The sequence below is a fragment of the Lissotriton helveticus genome, chromosome 12, assembly GCF_964261635.1.
Source record: "Lissotriton helveticus chromosome 12, aLisHel1.1, whole genome shotgun sequence".
Taxonomy (NCBI): domain Eukaryota; kingdom Metazoa; phylum Chordata; class Amphibia; order Caudata; family Salamandridae; genus Lissotriton; species Lissotriton helveticus.
The window spans coordinates 193,124,704-193,143,839 of NC_136073.1; the positions used below are offsets into that span (position 1 = coordinate 193,124,704).

The 19,136-nt window shown below is 43.8% G+C and overlaps 1 protein-coding gene across 1 annotated transcript in view; it reads left to right on the forward strand.

Moving 5' to 3' along the window:
* The window catches only part of LOC144799696 (DNA topoisomerase I, mitochondrial-like), a 1,324,061-nt gene that overhangs the window by 362,473 nt on the left and 942,452 nt on the right, over positions 1-19,136 (forward strand). Inside the window, exon 13 of the mRNA XM_078671191.1 lies at positions 14,773-14,880. Coding sequence (XP_078527317.1) covers positions 14,773-14,880 — 108 coding nt within the window. The remainder of the gene's footprint in view (positions 1-14,772; positions 14,881-19,136) is intronic.

The following is a 19,136-nucleotide window of genomic DNA, read 5'->3' on the forward strand; positions in this document are numbered from 1 at the left end:
TGTCTGTCATAAATCTGGGATCAGCCATAGAATTTAAAGATCTAGTGGGATGAAATAAAATAGTTTTGACAAGTCTGAAGGAAAAATCCCATGAAGAGCTTTCCAAACTGGGCTCTGAACTGTATGGCCCTGGTACTGGCAGGCATCCGAGCGGAGTATGGTATCAAGAAATGTGGCTGGACTGCCTGAGGCCAATGACCATTCTAATAGATCTTGTTTACACGATTTTCATCATCCATTGAATTCAAGGTAGCCTGGCTGAGGGGTGTTACCCCGAAACCGGTCCCAGGATGCTTTTTTCTGGTCCAGGGAAGACGTGGCTTGGCAGTTCGGACTCGATTGTTCCCATTAGGAACAGGGTCAAGACTGATTTGCATATGGCTGGGTCTGAGCTGGGGTGGCGAAGAGATCAAAAGAATGATGGATTCAACCCAGATTTGTGACTGTGGTTGAGTGTCTGAAAAGTTTCAGTGCTGTCCATTATCTCCTTGTGTTTTCTGTGATTCGCATCATCTACAGGTATTTCCGAGGGAGATTCCAGTCACTTGTGGAACAATATGAAGTTTTGTAAAAACACTGCTTGAATCAATAGTTTTAAGAAATTCAAACTAGAAAAGGGATCAATGTTTTTAAAGATTGTGTGGTAAATAAATAAATAATACCTCTCTTTTTGCATATTCTGGGACTGTGTCGTCCAAATAGGACGAAATAAAAATATCAGCTGCGGTCTGTTTGTGACGTAGCTTGGTCGGAACTAATGGTGGCGGGAAATTACTGGATGCCTCTGGGGTCGCTTTTGGCAAGCCCTCGGCAAGAAGAGGATACATACCCCTGATAAGGGCATGCCTCTGTCTGTCTGACTGTTCGGCTTTGACTTGTTCACCTATCTCGATTAGTTCTTTTTCTTGTGCTCGTTCTAAGGATTCTCTACTTAATTCTGACTTTCTGATTTCCTTTTCAGTTCTTTTATGAGCTTCTTTGCGCCATAACTCGATGGCATCTTTCTGTGACTGTCTGGCTTTCTTTTTCCATAATGCCTCTTCTACTCGCATGATGCACTCGGCATCCCATGTACCTGATACGGGCCATCTATACTTTTCTTCTAACTGTTTGGTATACTCTACCCATAAATCTAGATACAATATGGCGCTTATGCCATGCTTCTGATACATAAAATGACCTGGACTGTCCCTCGGCGGAACAGGAACTGCTTCTTCTAACAAACCCTTTCTAGTTTTTAGCTGACGTAATCTCGAAAAGAGAGACATTGTAAACTTGAATCGGAACACAATACAATACACGAGAAACAATAACAATTTGGAGAACAATTCAGGCATACCACGACATTGGAAATACATTGAACAACATCATAACATAACAGTTCGGACAGAATATTACCTGGAATACTGAGAACAGAAACACAAGAATTTCTCGAACGGAACAGACTAGAGTTACTGGATGCACTGCTGAAACAGTACGGAACATACCGGTCCCATAAAGGGACGCATCAAGACCCGTATCCACCTAGGTGAACACTTCGTTTGTGAGTCTGTGTACCACCAACCCACGGACCAGAGTCAATTTAGATTGACCCTGTCTAGATACTTCCCCAGTAATGGTACTCACCGGGCAGCAAGAACGGAAGGCCTCGGACTGGACTGGACTGCTACGACGACGGACGACGAACTTCGGACTTCAGTTACGGGTGGGCCTCCGGATACCTCGGACCTTGGACTCTCGGCTTGGGCTCTGGTCGGGACTCGCCGCGTTCCTCCACCGTCTCGTTTGGATGCTGGACCGCCTCCTCCGTCTCCTCCGTGGGCCTGAGGGATACTTGAAGCAGAAATATCTGCCGGTGCACAGAAGAGTTCCGTCACGACTGCAGAGGGTCAGGGGGTCGGCGTGGCTTCACCGACGCGTGGGGAAAGGGCAAGTCCCTGTTCGGGCGCCATTATGTGGTAAATAAATAAATAATACCTCTCTTTTTGACTAGACATATATCATAACAGATAGCTCAATAAATAAGAGTCAAGATTCGAGGTAGTAGGAGTTTTGCAGGTTTAATACAGCATAAGGACAGGAACAGGACAACCTGAATAGGATGGCAGGGCCCAGCAGCTGCTGGGGCTGGGTCTGGGATGAGCGCGCTGACTTTTAATAACAATACATGAGCATATATACATAACGCAAACACATAGCATTACATTGCAGTAGGCGTAGCAGTGGGTGGAGCAGAAGGCGTGACGCGTAGCAGTCGCGAAAGATAAGGGCGAAAAGAGGTGTAACAGGGCGTATACATAGACATGTGATGCAAACGTAACAGAATATGTCATGAATGGGGCGGAAACCATGGAGGGGGCTACCTAAGGAGCCGGGACCTCTAACCTGATGGTGCGCGCAAACTAGCAATGACGTATCACTAGGAGAAGCTGGGGGCTATGAACTCTGTGCTAGGAGCAGAGACTGAAGTCTGGAAAGTCAGGGCGACATGTACCTAAACAGTATCTAGTATCTGATGTTTAGAGAACATGTTGATATAAACTAGAAGTCAGGAGAGGAAAGGCTAACTTAATTCTAAGACTGGACCATGCATTATTCTACATGTAGTGCGTGATGAAGAATATTAAATGACCATTAAATGCAGTATTTCTCTAACGTGGAGACGTGAAGGCTAGACAATGACGGAAACTATTGATGCAGTTCAGTAGCTTAGGAATGCAGAGAAGGAGGACTGAACTGATAACTGGAACTATAACATACTTTTGGCAGACTCAGAGGCTGAGCCAGGCTGGGCCGGGCACTGCGAGGCAGGAAGTAAGTGAAGGGTTGAGGATACAGGTGGGGGCTGTATCGCTCCTCAGCGAAGTTTCAGGAGACAGGAGCTGAATCTGGTGTCCAGGCCCTTTTGAGGCCTAGAAACGGGGACTTTATAATAGAATAACGTGCACACTGAGAAACGTGGCAACGTAGCTTTACATAGGCCTGATATTCGTAGTATTCACGAGGACTGGAAACTGGCATACTAGAGGTGGACACAACTGTAATTGCGTCATTAATCGAACATGGGGAATGCATATGCATATTTAATCATGCACACATAACATATGATGGATGACACGTAGGGACACAGAACATGGCAAAATTTACTTTTCCACATTCCCTCCTTGTCACTACGTTTCCATCAGGAAACATCAATTTTCATGATACCGTCTATTATTTCATACAGTATCATTTGCTCGTCTCGAATTATCCTGGAACGGGATTTAGAACGGGGCTTGGGACTAGGAATACAAGAGGTAGCACAAATGCCGCAAATCGCAGGGCCACATTGTATACAGAGGCAGCAGCTGAATATGATCGCTGCTGCAATACCTAGAAAGGACAAGACTTTCCATCCCCAGGCGGAAATTATATTCCAGAACCAACCGGACCATGTCCAGGTGCCTGGATCTTGGTGTATCAGATGGGCAATTTTATGGAGTCTGGTTATAGCTGAATAAACAGACGGCGCGTTATTTGGAATGAAAATGCAGCAACTAGATCCGATGACTCTACAGGCCCCGCCCCTATCGGCCAGTATGACGTCAAGGACGAGACGATTCTGTAAAACGACAAATCTCATAGCAGATTGCTCTTCGGTTAAGTTACCTAGAGCAGAGGCAGTCTCATTTACTACAGCTTCGAGGGTTCTGGTTAACCTACGGATCAGTTTACTATTCTGGATAGGTCCTATAAAGAAAAAGAAACCTCTGTTGAAATCTGTATACTGTTCTAGAGCAGTTTCAGTATAATCGACAATTGGGGACTCCCTTCTATGTCTAATGTGTACTAGATGTGTGTTTCTATGATAATCAGGTGGGGCTAGGAAAACTGGTGGCAGTAGGAAGGCAATGTAACAGGTTCCCTCCCAATCGAGGGGCAGACGAACATATGCGGTTTGACCACAAATAAAATAAGAATGACGTGAAGCTTTGAAAATAGATTTCCCACTGTCACTATACTTGACAATAGTAGTACAATCACTATGTCCTACATGTATGGAACCATAATTACGGACACATAATTCACCTTTGACTGGTAGTACTGAAATAGCAGGTAAGTCTGGAGTAGTATCAGACTGAACATTCAGGACCATAAAATTCGACGAATAATTACCTAAATTATACACTTCATTTTCTAGATCTAAACCTGTTCTGTGGGGGAGACCTTGCTTGTCTGGAAAACATGTACTGTTAAGAAAAGACATATCTGTTGAGGATGACGTTAACGTGGACCATGCTCCACACGAACCATTATGTGAAAATGGATAAGGAAAAAGTGGCAGAACTCCCTTCGGTGTCTGGAAAGGGGGGAGTCGACCACACACCCAACAATTAGTGGCATTGCTGGTCTGGTGTGAGTAATGTAACATGCGGATAAATGAGTTATTTCGCATGGCGAGGCGGTAAGAGAGTTCATGAGGAGGCAGATCACTAAACGTGTGCCCTACTGTAGCATTAGCAGACTTATTTACATGAAGAACTGGGAAATACAAGAAAAATGCATAACTGGTGCAGGAAATCATAATGCTGAGAAATAATATGAAACATAGAAAAACGATACATCGGATTGAGTTTTGACTAACTCTCTCACTATGGGGGTCTATTTTATACATGTCAGAAACAGTCTAACCGTTTCACCTAGGGGAGGACTTAGACAATCAAACTGACTGACTTATTTTACTAGACCGGAGTTTTAGTTTATACTCCTGTTGTGGAGTTTTCTCTAACAGGGGAGGGGTTGTAGCAATGTCTTTTGCGGGACAGTCCTTGAGAACAATGCTTTGGCAATCCTTCAAATCCTGGGAAATGTTCTTGAAGACGGGTTTCAGTCCATTAAAAAGTTTGACATGAGAAAGGTGTACCCAGCCTTTGCGTCCTTCCAACTTCACGGCTGTACGGGTGGTGAGGAGGACCTGTCGGGGCTCTTTCCAACGAGGCTCCAGCGGACTTGATCTGTCAAAGTTACGGACCATCACCATGGATCCTGGAACGATTTCGTGCGGTGCCACCTCGGTATTGTCTGGAAATGCGGCGGCAACCTGTGAACGACATGAGTTGAGGGCAGACATCAAGGAAGCTAGGTAATCTGTCAGCATATTACTTGAAACATCGGTAATACTTCGGGGTCTAGGAGTACCCCACATGTTAGGGGGGCGGCCGAAAACGACCTCATACGGGGACAGACCTGATCTGGAATGTGCGACCATGCGCATATAAAATAAAGCAACTGGTAGAGCTACTAGCCAGTCCACACCTTTTTCTTTACACACTTTTGCAATACGGATTTTCAGGGTCTGGTTATGTCTCTCTACGAGACCGGCTGCTTCAGGATGGCGTACACAATGAAACTTCCACTGGTACCCTAACAACAGGGAAACATGCTTCATGAGTTCAGATGAGAATGGCTGGCCGTTGTCAGAATATACGACTCTAGGGAGTCCATAACGGGGGAAGAACTCACGAACCAACTGCTTAGCAGTGGTCGCGGCTGTGTAATCTGGGACTGGATATGCTTCTGTCCACCTGGACAAAGCGCATACAACTACAAGGACATACTTGAAACCTCGACATCGCTCCATCTGAATATAATCCATCTGGAGGACTTCAAAAGGGTGGTCAGGGGGCTGGAATCCACCTTGTTCCACCGGGACACTTTTACCTGGATTAAACTGACAACATATCATACAGGTACGGACTTTCTGCTTGGCTGCAGCTCGTAAATGCTTGTTGAACCAAATGTTCTGGATACTGTCTAACATAGCTTTTTCTCCTAAATGTGCTGGACTATGTGCGGTATTAATAATGACTTGAACCATAGAGTCGGGGAGAAACCATGTGGCTCTACCCTTTGTTAACCATCCTTGATCTGTCTGGACCCCTCCTTGTTCGGACCATTTCTTGATTTCTTCGGGAGTAGCATGTAACTGGATATCTATGACATCTTGTGTAGGGTCCTTAACTGTCATACATGTAGTCGGATCTGGAGTATGTGTCTGTGTCGGATTAACTTGAATGTCTGGAGTCTGTGCTGTAAGCTTGGCTGTGCGATCTGCTAGATCATTACCTTGGGAAATAATGTCAGTAACTTTCGTATGTGCTTTGCACTTCATGATAGCAATAGATGTCGGTAAGTGTATGGCATCTAACAGAGCTTGAATAAGGAGACCATGCTGAATCTTGGTTCCATGAGAAGTCATGAAACCTCTCTCCTGCCAGAGCACTCCGAAGTCGTGTACAACTCCAAATGCGTAACGTGAATCTGTGTAAACATTAACTCTCTGGTTCGTGGCATGTATACAGGCTTGTGTCAGAGCAACTAGCTCTGCTGCTTGAGCGGACAGGGTATCAATACGGTGTGTCTCAATAACTTCAGTGTCAGTAGTCACTGCATACGCGGCGACTAGTTCTCCTGTACTAGTTCTCATACATGAACCATCCACATAAAGTGTTAGGTCGGGATCTGGTAACGGAGTATCTGTCAGATCTTGTCTTGGCTTTGTCGTAATGTTAACTACTTCCACGCAATCATGTGTGGCTGGATTTGAATTAACTGATGGTAACAATGTAGCAGGATTTAAAATGTTGCAGCGTCTGATTTCTATGTGTGGCTGGAACAGTGTCAATTCATAACCTGTTAAACGTGCAATTGTCAAGTGCTGAGTTTGTGTTCGGTTTAAAAGAACTTCCACAGAATGTGGAACTTGTACTGTCAAGGTATGTCCTAAGACTATGGAATCACTTTGTCTGATAGCTAGTGCTGTGGCTGCAACTGACTTGAGGCACGCAGGCAGAGCCTGGGCTACAGGATCTAATGTGCTCGAAAAATAAGCACAGGGCTTGTATTGTCCTGCTTGATCTTGTGTGAGAACAGATAATGCTGTACCTTCGCGTTCAGTAACGAAAAGTGTAAAAGGCTTACTGTAGTTCGGTGTTGCTAGAACTGGTGCTTGGCATAGGGCTTTCTTTAACTCATTGAAACTAAGTGTATGTTCAGATGTCCAAGGGAGGACAGTCGATACGGCTGCCTCCTGTGTCGTTAACTGTATCAGTGGTTTGGCTAGAAATGCATACTGAGGAATCCATTGTCTGCAGTAAGAAGTGAGGCCGATAAAAGCACGTACCTCCTTCTGGGTCTTGGGCTGAGGAAGACTCGCTATTAACTGGATACGGTCTGGTGTCAACTGCCTACCCCTCTTGGACAGTAAGTGTCCTAAGTAGACCACTTGCTGGACACAGAATTGAAGCTTAGAAGGGGACACCTTGTGCCCCATCTCGGCTAGGAAATACAAAACTGTAAGGGATGCTTGCTCGCAAGCACGTTCAGAACGGGCTGTGATCAGTAGATCATCGACATACTGGAGCAGGGCAGTGTCAGTTGGCATGTGAATGTTGTCTAGTTGTCTCTTGAGTGCTTGACTGTAAATACTAGGACTTTCTGTGAAACCTTGAGGAGCTCGTGTAAACATATAGCTCCTTCCATTTAAACAAAATCCGAAAAGGAACTGGCTGTCTGGATGAATAGGAACACTGAAAAATGCGTTCTTGAGGTCTATGACAGTGAAGAACCTGGCTTCGGAATCAATGGCTGTCAATAGGGAAGAGATGTCTGGGACAACTGGGTACTGCGGAATAATACATTTATTAAGCTCTCGTAGGTCAATCACTAATCGATATACTGGGGGTGCATTTGGATCAGTACGTTTCATGACTGGAATGATCGGAGAATTACATACATTGGAGTCAGTTTCTACAACCACTCCTTGAGCCATGAGCTCGTCAATAATTTTGGATAAGGCTGCTACAGCCTCAGGTGGCAATCTGTACTGTCTGATTCGTGGTAACACTACACCTGGCTTGAGAGTCACACGATAGGGTGTGATTTGCATGTAACCTACATCAGTTGGACCTTGCGCCCATAGATGCTGTGGAACATTAGACAGTCTTGAATCAAAATCTCGTAATACATAGTGACCCTTGAAGTCACGTAGGAACAATCGTATTCCCTCTGGGGAACAGCATATAACTGCACCCAACTCTTTCAGTGTCTTAATGCCTAATAGGTTTTCTGGACATGACTTAGTAAGTAACAGATCAGTAGTGCGGGACAATGGACCTACTTCTAGAGTAACTGGCTTTGAAATCTCATTTACGATAGGTTTTCCTGAAAATCCAAGGGAAACATTTCTTGAGCCTGAGAGCGGAGCCCCTGGAACTTCGGCGTGACTAATTGTGGTCCTACTTGCCCCTGTATCAATCAAAAACTTTCTGTCTTTCCCTAATACTTGACTGTGAACATAGGGACCTTCTTGATCTACAGGTATCTCGATGAGAGGCAAGCCTACCTCCCTCTCTAGGCTGTTTCATGAATACTGCTGGTACTCTGGATACTCAGACTGTGCATACTGGTACATCTGCGATGTAACGTGCTGTGTTGCAGCGATAGGCTGCGGTGCGGTAACTGTCTGTGGTGCATTCTGTGGCTGAGGAATCTGTGAAACTTGTTCTTGTCTAGGCGGACGTGGTCTTTCTTTAGTCTTACCAGTAGCTATGTTGTGTTTCAGAACTGCACACTCATTTATGAAATGACCTGGCTGTTTACAATAATTGCAGTTCCCTTTAACGGGAGCTGCAGGATGACTGGCTTGATTCGGACCCCTCTTCTGACTGTCTTGAGGAACAGATTGTGCAACTAGTACTTTCATTTTCGTGTCTTTCATACGTTTTCTCTCGTGTTCTTGCTCTTCCCTGATTCTATTCTGGTGGTATTGAAGCATTTGCAACATCTGGGACGGGGTATTAGCTTGCCAGGTACTTTCGACTTTCAAAACTCGATTTTTAATTGGTGGGCTTGATTTCTCGACTAATTTAGTAACAAAAAGGTGAGGGTATGACTCACTACTTGTCTTGAGGCCACTGTTGATACTAAAACACTTTTCAAATCTAGAATAAAAATCACTAATATCCTCGTCTTGTTTCTGTTTACAGGCTGAGATTGCATCCCAGTCTTCTTTTCTAGTTGTCAATAATCTAGGTAAAACTTGTATTAATAATTCCGGTAATTCTTTACATTTATCTCCAAGACCGGTACCTGGTACTCGTGCCTTGTCTTCGGCTTCTAGAACTGCCCAATCGATCTTTTTCTCTCCCACCTCCCATTCTTTTTCCTTGAGCTTTTCATACACCCCTGCGGGCAGCAGAACCTTTAACATTTTAATTATATCTGGGTATGTGTATTCTCCCATACGGAGCATGTCTTTTAATTCTCTATGGAACCCTGCTGGATCTTTGTCATGACAGGGAATTAATTTCTTCATCTCGAGGAGTTCCATCTTTGTAATCGGAGTGTATACAAACACTCGCTGCATTTCGCCACCCGTTCCTTTAACTGGGTGGACTTCTCGTAACGGATTCTGTCTTTCCATGTAAAATGGTTTACCTTCTGGAGGTGAGGCATGAACAAAATGCGGGTTCAGAAACGTTCTATATTTGTGACGCTGTTCTAGAATGACACTAATTAAGTCGGTACCTAGACCTTTCCATCTATACTGGAGTAACTCGTTCAGGACATCGTGTAACGGACCTGGATCAGAGTGTTGACCCCAATACAATGTAATGAGGTGCTGAATCATATACATACCCGCCAGTCGTTGTTCGGCTGGGGGCATTTTCAGAAACATTTGTGCCACTATTTCGTCTGGAAAAGTGGTAGAATCAGTAATCCATCGGACTGCTGATCGGGCTAGTTCTTGTTCATGCATGGTACTTAACTCACTGTAACCGATTCGTGATTTCAGAATGTGATCGGTAGCTTGAAACACTTGTTCTAGTGAACCTTGTTCTGGTGCTGGAGAATGAAAAATAGACTTGTGTTCTAGGCGTAAATGGCGATCTGGAAATCTAGATTTTCCTACATACGCTATTCTGGCGGGATTCTCGTCCTCTACCTCTTCAGTATCAGAGTTACTTTCTTTCTCGCTTACTTGTGCTGCTTTACGCTGTTCGTGTAATTTTATTATTTCTCTACGGATTTTCTTGTACATACTCTCCATAGCACCGACGGTCTTGTGCTTACCCTCGGCTATATTATCACTCCACCTTGTCAGGATTTTCATTTCGGCCGGATCTTTAGACGGGTAATCTTGTTCTCTTATTAGACAATTGATCAGAAACTTTAATATCATGAGCTGGATCTCGGCTTTCCTTTGAGACATGGCCTCGCTAATACTTTCTGGATCATCCCCTGTACGGATGAAACGATATATTCTGTCTAGATCTTCTTTCATATTCGGTAAGGTGACTAGATACTCGGCCACCTTTCTTACGCGGAATGAATATAAAACCATATTATCCTCGCCTGGGACTGGATCATAGCCGCATTCGGCAAGGGATTTTCTTATTTCTGCTACAGTCTGATGTCTGGGCGTACGCTGTGACGCTTGTGCATGTAATTCGGCTGACGTTAAACGCTTGTGTGGCGGCGGGGTTTGAGGAGTACCTCCCCCTGCGGCCCCTAAACTGGAGTCTAGGTCTACTGAGGCTCTTCGTCCTGGCAGAGTGGGAAATGGAAATGCAGGCTGGACTTGTATGACGGACTGGACCGGGGGTACCGTAACAGGTACTCCGGTGTCTGGAGGAGCGGGAAGTGCCTGATTTACAGGGACTGGTGGAGCGTGAACAGGATTTGCATATTCTGGGACTGTGTCGTCCAAATAGGACGAAATAAAAATATCAGCTGCGGTCTGTTTGTGACGTAGCTTGGTCGGAACTAATGGTGGCGGGAAATTACTGGATGCCTCTGGGGTCGCTTTTGGCAAGCCCTCGGCAAGAAGAGGATACATACCCCTGATAAGGGCATGCCTCTGTCTGTCTGACTGTTCGGCTTTGACTTGTTCACCTATCTCGATTAGTTCTTTTTCTTGTGCTCGTTCTAAGGATTCTCTACTTAATTCTGACTTTCTGATTTCCTTTTCAGTTCTTTTATGAGCTTCTTTGCGCCATAACTCGATGGCATCTTTCTGTGACTGTCTGGCTTTCTTTTTCCATAATGCCTCTTCTACTCGCATGATGCACTCGGCATCCCATGTACCTGATACGGGCCATCTATACTTTTCTTCTAACTGTTTGGTATACTCTACCCATAAATCTAGATACAATATGGCGCTTATGCCATGCTTCTGATACATAAAATGACCTGGACTGTCCCTCGGCGGAACAGGAACTGCTTCTTCTAACAAACCCTTTCTAGTTTTTAGCTGACGTAATCTCGAAAAGAGAGACATTGTAAACTTGAATCGGAACACAATACAATACACGAGAAACAATAACAATTTGGAGAACAATTCAGGCATACCACGACATTGGAAATACATTGAACAACATCATAACATAACAGTTCGGACAGAATATTACCTGGAATACTGAGAACAGAAACACAAGAATTTCTCGAACGGAACAGACTAGAGTTACTGGATGCACTGCTGAAACAGTACGGAACATACCGGTCCCATAAAGGGACGCATCAAGACCCGTATCCACCTAGGTGAACACTTCGTTTGTGAGTCTGTGTACCACCAACCCACGGACCAGAGTCAATTTAGATTGACCCTGTCTAGATACTTCCCCAGTAATGGTACTCACCGGGCAGCAAGAACGGAAGGCCTCGGACTGGACTGGACTGCTACGACGACGGACGACGAACTTCGGACTTCAGTTACGGGTGGGCCTCCGGATACCTCGGACCTTGGACTCTCGGCTTGGGCTCTGGTCGGGACTCGCCGCGTTCCTCCACCGTCTCGTTTGGATGCTGGACCGCCTCCTCCGTCTCCTCCGTGGGCCTGAGGGATACTTGAAGCAGAAATATCTGCCGGTGCACAGAAGAGTTCCGTCACGACTGCAGAGGGTCAGGGGGTCGGCGTGGCTTCACCGACGCGTGGGGAAAGGGCAAGTCCCTGTTCGGGCGCCATTATGTGGTAAATAAATAAATAATACCTCTCTTTTTGACTAGACATATATCATAACAGATAGCTCAATAAATAAGAGTCAAGATTCGAGGTAGTAGGAGTTTTGCAGGTTTAATACAGCATAAGGACAGGAACAGGACAACCTGCATAGGAATAGGATGGCAGGGCCCAGCAGCTGCTGGGGCTGGGTCTGGGATGAGCGCGCTGACTTTTAATAACAATACATGAGCATATATACATAACGCAAACACATAGCATTACATTGCAGTAGGCGTAGCAGTGGGTGGAGCAGAAGGCGTGACGCGTAGCAGTCGCGAAAGATAAGGGCGAAAAGAGGTGTAACAGGGCGTATACATAGACATGTGATGCAAACGTAACAGAATATGTCATGAATGGGGCGGAAACCATGGAGGGGGCTACCTAAGGAGCCGGGACCTCTAACCTGATGGTGCGCGCAAACTAGCAATGACGTATCACTAGGAGAAGCTGGGGGCTATGAACTCTGTGCTAGGAGCAGAGACTGAAGTCTGGAAAGTCAGGGCGACATGTACCTAAACAGTATCTAGTATCTGATGTTTAGAGAACATGTTGATATAAACTAGAAGTCAGGAGAGGAAAGGCTAACTTAATTCTAAGACTGGACCATGCATTATTCTACATGTAGTGCGTGATGAAGAATATTAAATGACCATTAAATGCAGTATTTCTCTAACGTGGAGACGTGAAGGCTAGACAATGACTGAAACTATTGATGCAGTTCAGTAGCTTAGGAATGCAGAGGAGGAGGACTGAACTGATAACTGGAACTATAACATACTTTTGGCAGACTCAGAGGCTGAGCCAGGCTGGGCCGGGCACTGCGAGGCAGGAAGTAAGTGAAGGGTCGAGGATACAGGTGGGGGCTGTATCGCTCCTCAGCGAAGTTTCAGGAGACAGGAGCTGAATCTGGTGTCCAGGCCCTTTTGAGGCCTAGAAACGGGGACTTTATAATAGAATAACGTGCACACTGAGAAACGTGGCAACGTAGCTTTACATAGGCCTGATATTCGTAGTATTCACGAGGACTGGAAACTGGCATACTAGAGGTGGACACAACTGTAATTGCGTCATTAATCGAACATGGGGAATGCATATGCATATTTAATCATGCACACATAACATATGATGGATGACACGTAGGGACACAGAACATGGCAAAATTTACTTTTCCACAATTGTACAGTTGAAAATGTGCATTTATTTGCCACTGTAAGTACCTGTAGATAAACGTGTAGCTTGTGATAGAGTATGACCACTAGATATTTGTATCTGGCTGACTGAACATGTGCCATGGGCGCTTTCAATAAGGAAGACCAGTCAACCCATAAATAAGAGGAGTGATCTGTTCATAACTAAATGATCTCCGTTTTTACTGGACCTTAAAGACAGATCATTGGAGTCCTCCAGATTTCTTCATCTTGTGGGTAAAATGCAAGCGAGCAGTAGTTGGATGCGGACTCACTCCTGTCCAACATGGTTAGGTATCCTCATCATTCAAGAGAAACTGGCCACGATTGGTTGTGCCTGGAAGATTATTAAAATATTGAATGGCCTGGGGGACAAGGCAGATCCTTGGGGTCACCACATGTTAAAGCAGGTTGGAGGAAATGAAGTCATCCAAGTGGATTTGTTGGGTGCACTTCCCCCAATGAATCAATACAATGCATTAAGAAAAAAAACTAGATACATGTATAGAGGGGCTTTTTGTCAGCACGCTTCTTTCATTGGTCTGCTCAGCAGTTATTCACATTTTGCTTCTGCGCAGCATAGGACAGTGGGTCAATCCATTTCAGCAGGTAGGGGGAGAAAAGTCACCCAGATACATTTATTGGGTACACTTCTCCAAGGCATCAAGCGTTTTTCTTTCCATTCATTTTTATTTGTTTATTATTGTATGCATATTTGGGTGTTTAACTTACGTCTTTTGGCTGTAGTAATTCAAAGCCAACAGTATATTGTCTTTGCACTGATCAGAATAATTTTCCTCTGTGTATTAACATTAAAATGAGTTTCTAAATCGGATAGCCAAACCGGCCTGCTATGAAGCATCCCTCCTACTCTAATAAAATTGTAAGTGATTAGTATTTTTTGCTCTCAAAAGAAATATTACATTCACAGAAATGTCAGTTTTAGACAGGAACTTTTTTGGACGTTTTTTATTTTTGTGAAATAGGCTTGGAATATATTTTTTTATTAAAACAAAATAACCATTGCACCATCTTACCAAAGACCGACATATTGGTGTTGCCAAATCTCGTTTTACGAGAAGATAGCATCTAGTATGTGAAAGAAGCCACAGCAGAAAGGTGCTTGTAAGAATCTCCTCTTATGGATTTACCTGGGTAAGAAGAATCCTTTGTCCTTTTTGATCAGATTTCCCCATGGGTTTATTGTCTAAAGTTGTCTTCAGGAGCCAAACTGTCTCACTGAGCGAGTGAACGAAAGGGATGCTAGATAAGAATTTCATCCTTTTTGGAAAGTGCCTTTTGAAATATGAGAAAAATGGACGGAAATATTCTCCTGCAAAGTTACCCCAGAAAAGCTGCACTGAAATGTCATGATGTGGTCTGTAAAACTCTAAAGCATAACTGCTGACCTTTCTTTCTGTGTGAAATGTATCGAAATCATTAGCTGGTTCACAGATTACTGAAATGTATAGGTTGTCCCAGTACGGAGTCTGTCCCCAAATTCGACCCTTTAATGTGATCAATAATTTTGGGCTCATTTCTTAGGTTTGGAACAATCAAAAGTGAACCAGAAGACTCGGTCTTCTTGTCCCTTCAAAATGAAGACCAGGGGAAGAAGAGGCGAAGGTCTGAAGATGGCGACACAGTTGCTGGGTAAGAAAATGGTGTATCATAGGGATAATGGAGTAACGCCGCTCATCTTTAAGAAATGGCTCAGTACCTGGACAAGTGAGGGAAGAAAATAATTCTCTTTAAAATAAACGAGTTGTCTGACCAGAACTTTATTTTTTCGCTATGAGCTTTAGCTTGTCTTTTCTGCTGTTGGAGATTGTTGAAGTGGGGAAGTTGCAAACCATCCAGGAGGGAGCAGCGTGTCCTTGTGTTTTCACAATATTCTCTCCCGATTTGCAAATGTTAAAAAGTGAGCTCGCCCAGTAGCAAATTTAAAACCCCACTGTAAAGTGGTCCAATTAAGACTGAAAATGTACATATTTGAGAATATAATACACACCTTCCTTACATATCATATCCTCAAACCGATGGAATGTCAATTTTCCACATTTTAACAGATCACTTAATTCTATTCTCCACATCTCATTGGCTTCCTCTTCACTTACCACACTCAAGAGCACATCATCCTTCCATCTATTACCACAATATTGTTCATGAATTTTCCAATATTACTTATTTTGTCTAATTGTTTGGGGCGATTTCTACAACATTAAAATTGTTGCCTTGCAGCTACTTTACAGCACGTTCTGAGCTATAGGTCAAGATAAAGGGATAGGACCGCTTATCTTTCTTATCTACCTGGGATCTTTAGTTAGCTACCATACCCAAGTATCTGCTTTAATATGCCCTTGTGTACTATGAGAAAAGATCAAAGGTACATTAGGAAAGGCAAGCAAGTCAGAAAACCAAAAGGGATCCCTGGAGAGATTTCTGAACGGGGCACCCTCCTTGGCAAGATGTAGGAAATGGAAAGACAGATTTAATTAGGAAAGGTCGGGACCATGATATTGTTTGGATAGAACTTGATTGAGAACTAAAAAAGTGAAGAGAAAGTCGGAATTAAATAACCCTGGATCCCAGTCAGAAGATGCTCTTAGGTAAGTGGAATAAGCTAATTGGGATATACCTTGTCTGAATTACCCCTTCCCTTGCCGTTTTATGGGACTCCATTTCTAACTAGCAGAGGTATATGTGGTATAATTCTCGACTAAGGGCTCTTGTTTAAGGTTGGAGCCAGTATGAATTTCTAATAGTGCCTGCCACTGGAACACAGATGTATCCGGACTACAGGCACACTCAGTTCTTGGCCTCTCTGCAGAGTCGAGTGTGATAGCATGGTTCTCATACGGGCCAAAGTGCCCCGCTCTCTATATTCCATCCTGTCCTGCACTCATTCATCTCATCTCCACCCCTTTCTCTGTTAGGGAGACCGGATGGAGCAAGTGCCAACTGCATGACTGGGAGCTCTGGAGACTGTGGCCACATATAGACTAACTGATATTCTGATTCTATGAAAAGTGAAGTGATCATACAGCTGTGGAAGTATGGATCGCGCCTAAGGAAAATGCACAATTTGATTTGTGTTCTGTGGTGGTGTGGGGTGAGGGGTGTCAAAGGAAACTGATCACACCAGAAGCCACAAGCAATAAAACTGGCTCTGTGCATGCAGTCATAGTCACCCATAGTCAGGGCAGCTCCCACTTTGCATTTGTCACATGTGAAGCAAATAATGAGTAGGAGTGGGCAGAACTAGCAGTGTTTTACTCTGAGGAATTCCACAGAGTTATAACTCAGTGAGAATCCACAAATGTCTGCCTTCCCCTAGCCTAGTCAGCTGAGAGAAGGGCTCCCACTTCCCCTCTGCCTTCCGTCAGAAGATTCCGTTGTGCAACGCACTGCTTCAGAGGCTAAATACGAAAAGAACAGATGGACGGAATGCTGAATAAATCAAACATTCACCCCATTCACAGATGTGGGTTAAACTCATAATTTCTTTGCATGCCATGCAATTTTATATGCAAATCAGTCTTGAGCCTGATGCCTATAGGAACAGTCCAGCCCGAACTGCCAGGCCAGGTACTCCCTGGACTAGAAACCAGCATCCTGATTCCAGTTTGGGGTATCGCCCCTTAGCAGCCAGGCTAGCTTGAATCTGGTGGCATAGCGAGCACGGAACCAATGTCTGGACATTCCCTTCCCATTTCAGGGCAGCAAATGCAAAAAGAACATATGATGGACAGAATGCTGAACAAATCAAACATTCATCCCCAGTCACAGATCTGGGTTAAATCCATATTTTTTTGCATGCCACGCCATTCCAGTTTGGACCCAGCCATACGCAAATCAGTCTTGACCCTGCTCCCCATGGGGAAAGTCTGGCTGATGGAGGACCTGGCCTGGCAGTTCAGGCTGGACTGTTCCCATAGGGAGCAGAGACAAGACTGATTTGCATATAGCTGGGTCCAACCTAGGATGCAATGGTTAACAAAGGAACAACAGATTTAACCCAGGTCTCTTGACTGAGGGTGATTGTTTGAAAAGTTTCAGCACTCCATCCATCATCTTGTTGTGTTTGCTCTGAAGCTAAATGCTTCTCATCTGACCTTCGGAGGGAGGAGAACTCGTTTCACGCTATTAAGTTAAAAGTATTAAATGGCGCTACCGGCCACTTAGCTTACGCAGCAAGAAGCCTTTGCTGCGTTTTCTAACAAGAGCCATAATAATGTGAAATTCTCAGTGTTTATGGTGCATTTGCAGACCTCTTTTCAGCACTAAGGGAAATAACGTGCTCTGACTTGGGGTGCTCGCAGACGCCAATCTATGAATAGGAGCAGATTGGATCAGCCTGGCACATATAATATATGCATGTGGGGAAGTTGTGGCAGGACGTCCCCTTGAATGTTTTACATGTCGTGCTCGTAAAACTGGCAGAAAAGATTTTTCATGTTTAGAAACACAACATTTCTATTTCGATACAAATAGCTTCATTATATCAACATGTCCTTGCATGATGCCCTTTGTTTGCTTTTGAACACTTTTGACTTAAGTTTCTTTAATTCCAGAATTACTACAGTACACATTTTATCGTCGTTTCTCCATATTAACAAGCTCAATATATCAACTTTTGAAAAACATTCTGCTGTTAGCATTTCACTTTGGAATAAAAACATTTGTTATTGGTTATCGAAATACTTGTACGTCCTTGGCACCAGTTGAAGAAAAAAAAACTTTCTCAATGTTTTTCACATATTTTGAAGATGCATATTTCACAAAGACTTTTCGGTTCGCAAAACATCTATTATTTAATCTCCATTTAGCGAACACTAAATTGCCCAGGAAACATAAACACGAATATTGTTCATTTCTCTATGATGAAGTGCGTGATCATATACAAATTATTGAGGGTTAGTTGGAATAATGTCTGAGTGTGCCAATTTCATTGCCTTTATTTTTTCTGCATCTTCTCTTTCATCTGTAAGGAAGATTGAGGCCTACATTGTATTTCCATTAAAAGGACTAACCCTTAACTCCTGTATTAACAACACTGGTGAAGGACACCTAACATAAACCGGTTTCTCTAGTATGTACTCAATTAGCTAATAGTAATTAAAATTCTACATGTCAGGTGACTGTAAACCCTCTGCACCTGCGCAAATGGGTGCCACCTTCAAAACTGCATAGAGGGAAGGAAAGGCTTCCTCTAGGCAAATGATGTATTTGATGAACATGTTCAGATAAATACAACTTCTTTTGGACTCTCCAATCTTTCAATAGTTTGGTTTCTCGCTTCTGTATCCTATTCTTAAGTGAGTGGACCTATGGAGCTTTAATTGTTGAAAAACAATTAAATGCATTGAGACTTACTAACTTAAGTTATGAAGCAAATGAGTGTTTCACATTGTGCACGTTTGGTACTGGAATTCAGTGGCAAGAAGCCTGGTTTATGGAGTTGCGTGCCGACATGTTTTATACAGTGAGTAAGTCACCCAGGGGCAGTGATGTTGTTAAGTGTGGTAATGCATGATACTTATGCGGAAGGACCTTTCTTTAGGGCTTTACCATTGCAGCTGGCGATGATGATTTGTTTTAGGATGTTGGGGCTTTATGTGCTTTTTCCTGTAACACGAAGGAGAGTTGACGGGGCTTGAGGTATAGAGGTGAGAGTTGTCCATTAAAGTGGCTGATGCTGCAATATATTCTGTACAGACATTCCGTTTTGTGATGCAAGAATATTGCTAGGTTGTGGCAGAGAATATTAAAACTAACACTGTGAAGTGGGTTCTGGGTCTGTCTCTGAAACACTTCTTTAATAAATTCTCTGCTTCAACATTCTGCTAGTCCGCCTTTACTGATCTGGTGTAAGCAGCCTTGTTATAAGAACATTGCTGGAGTTTCTA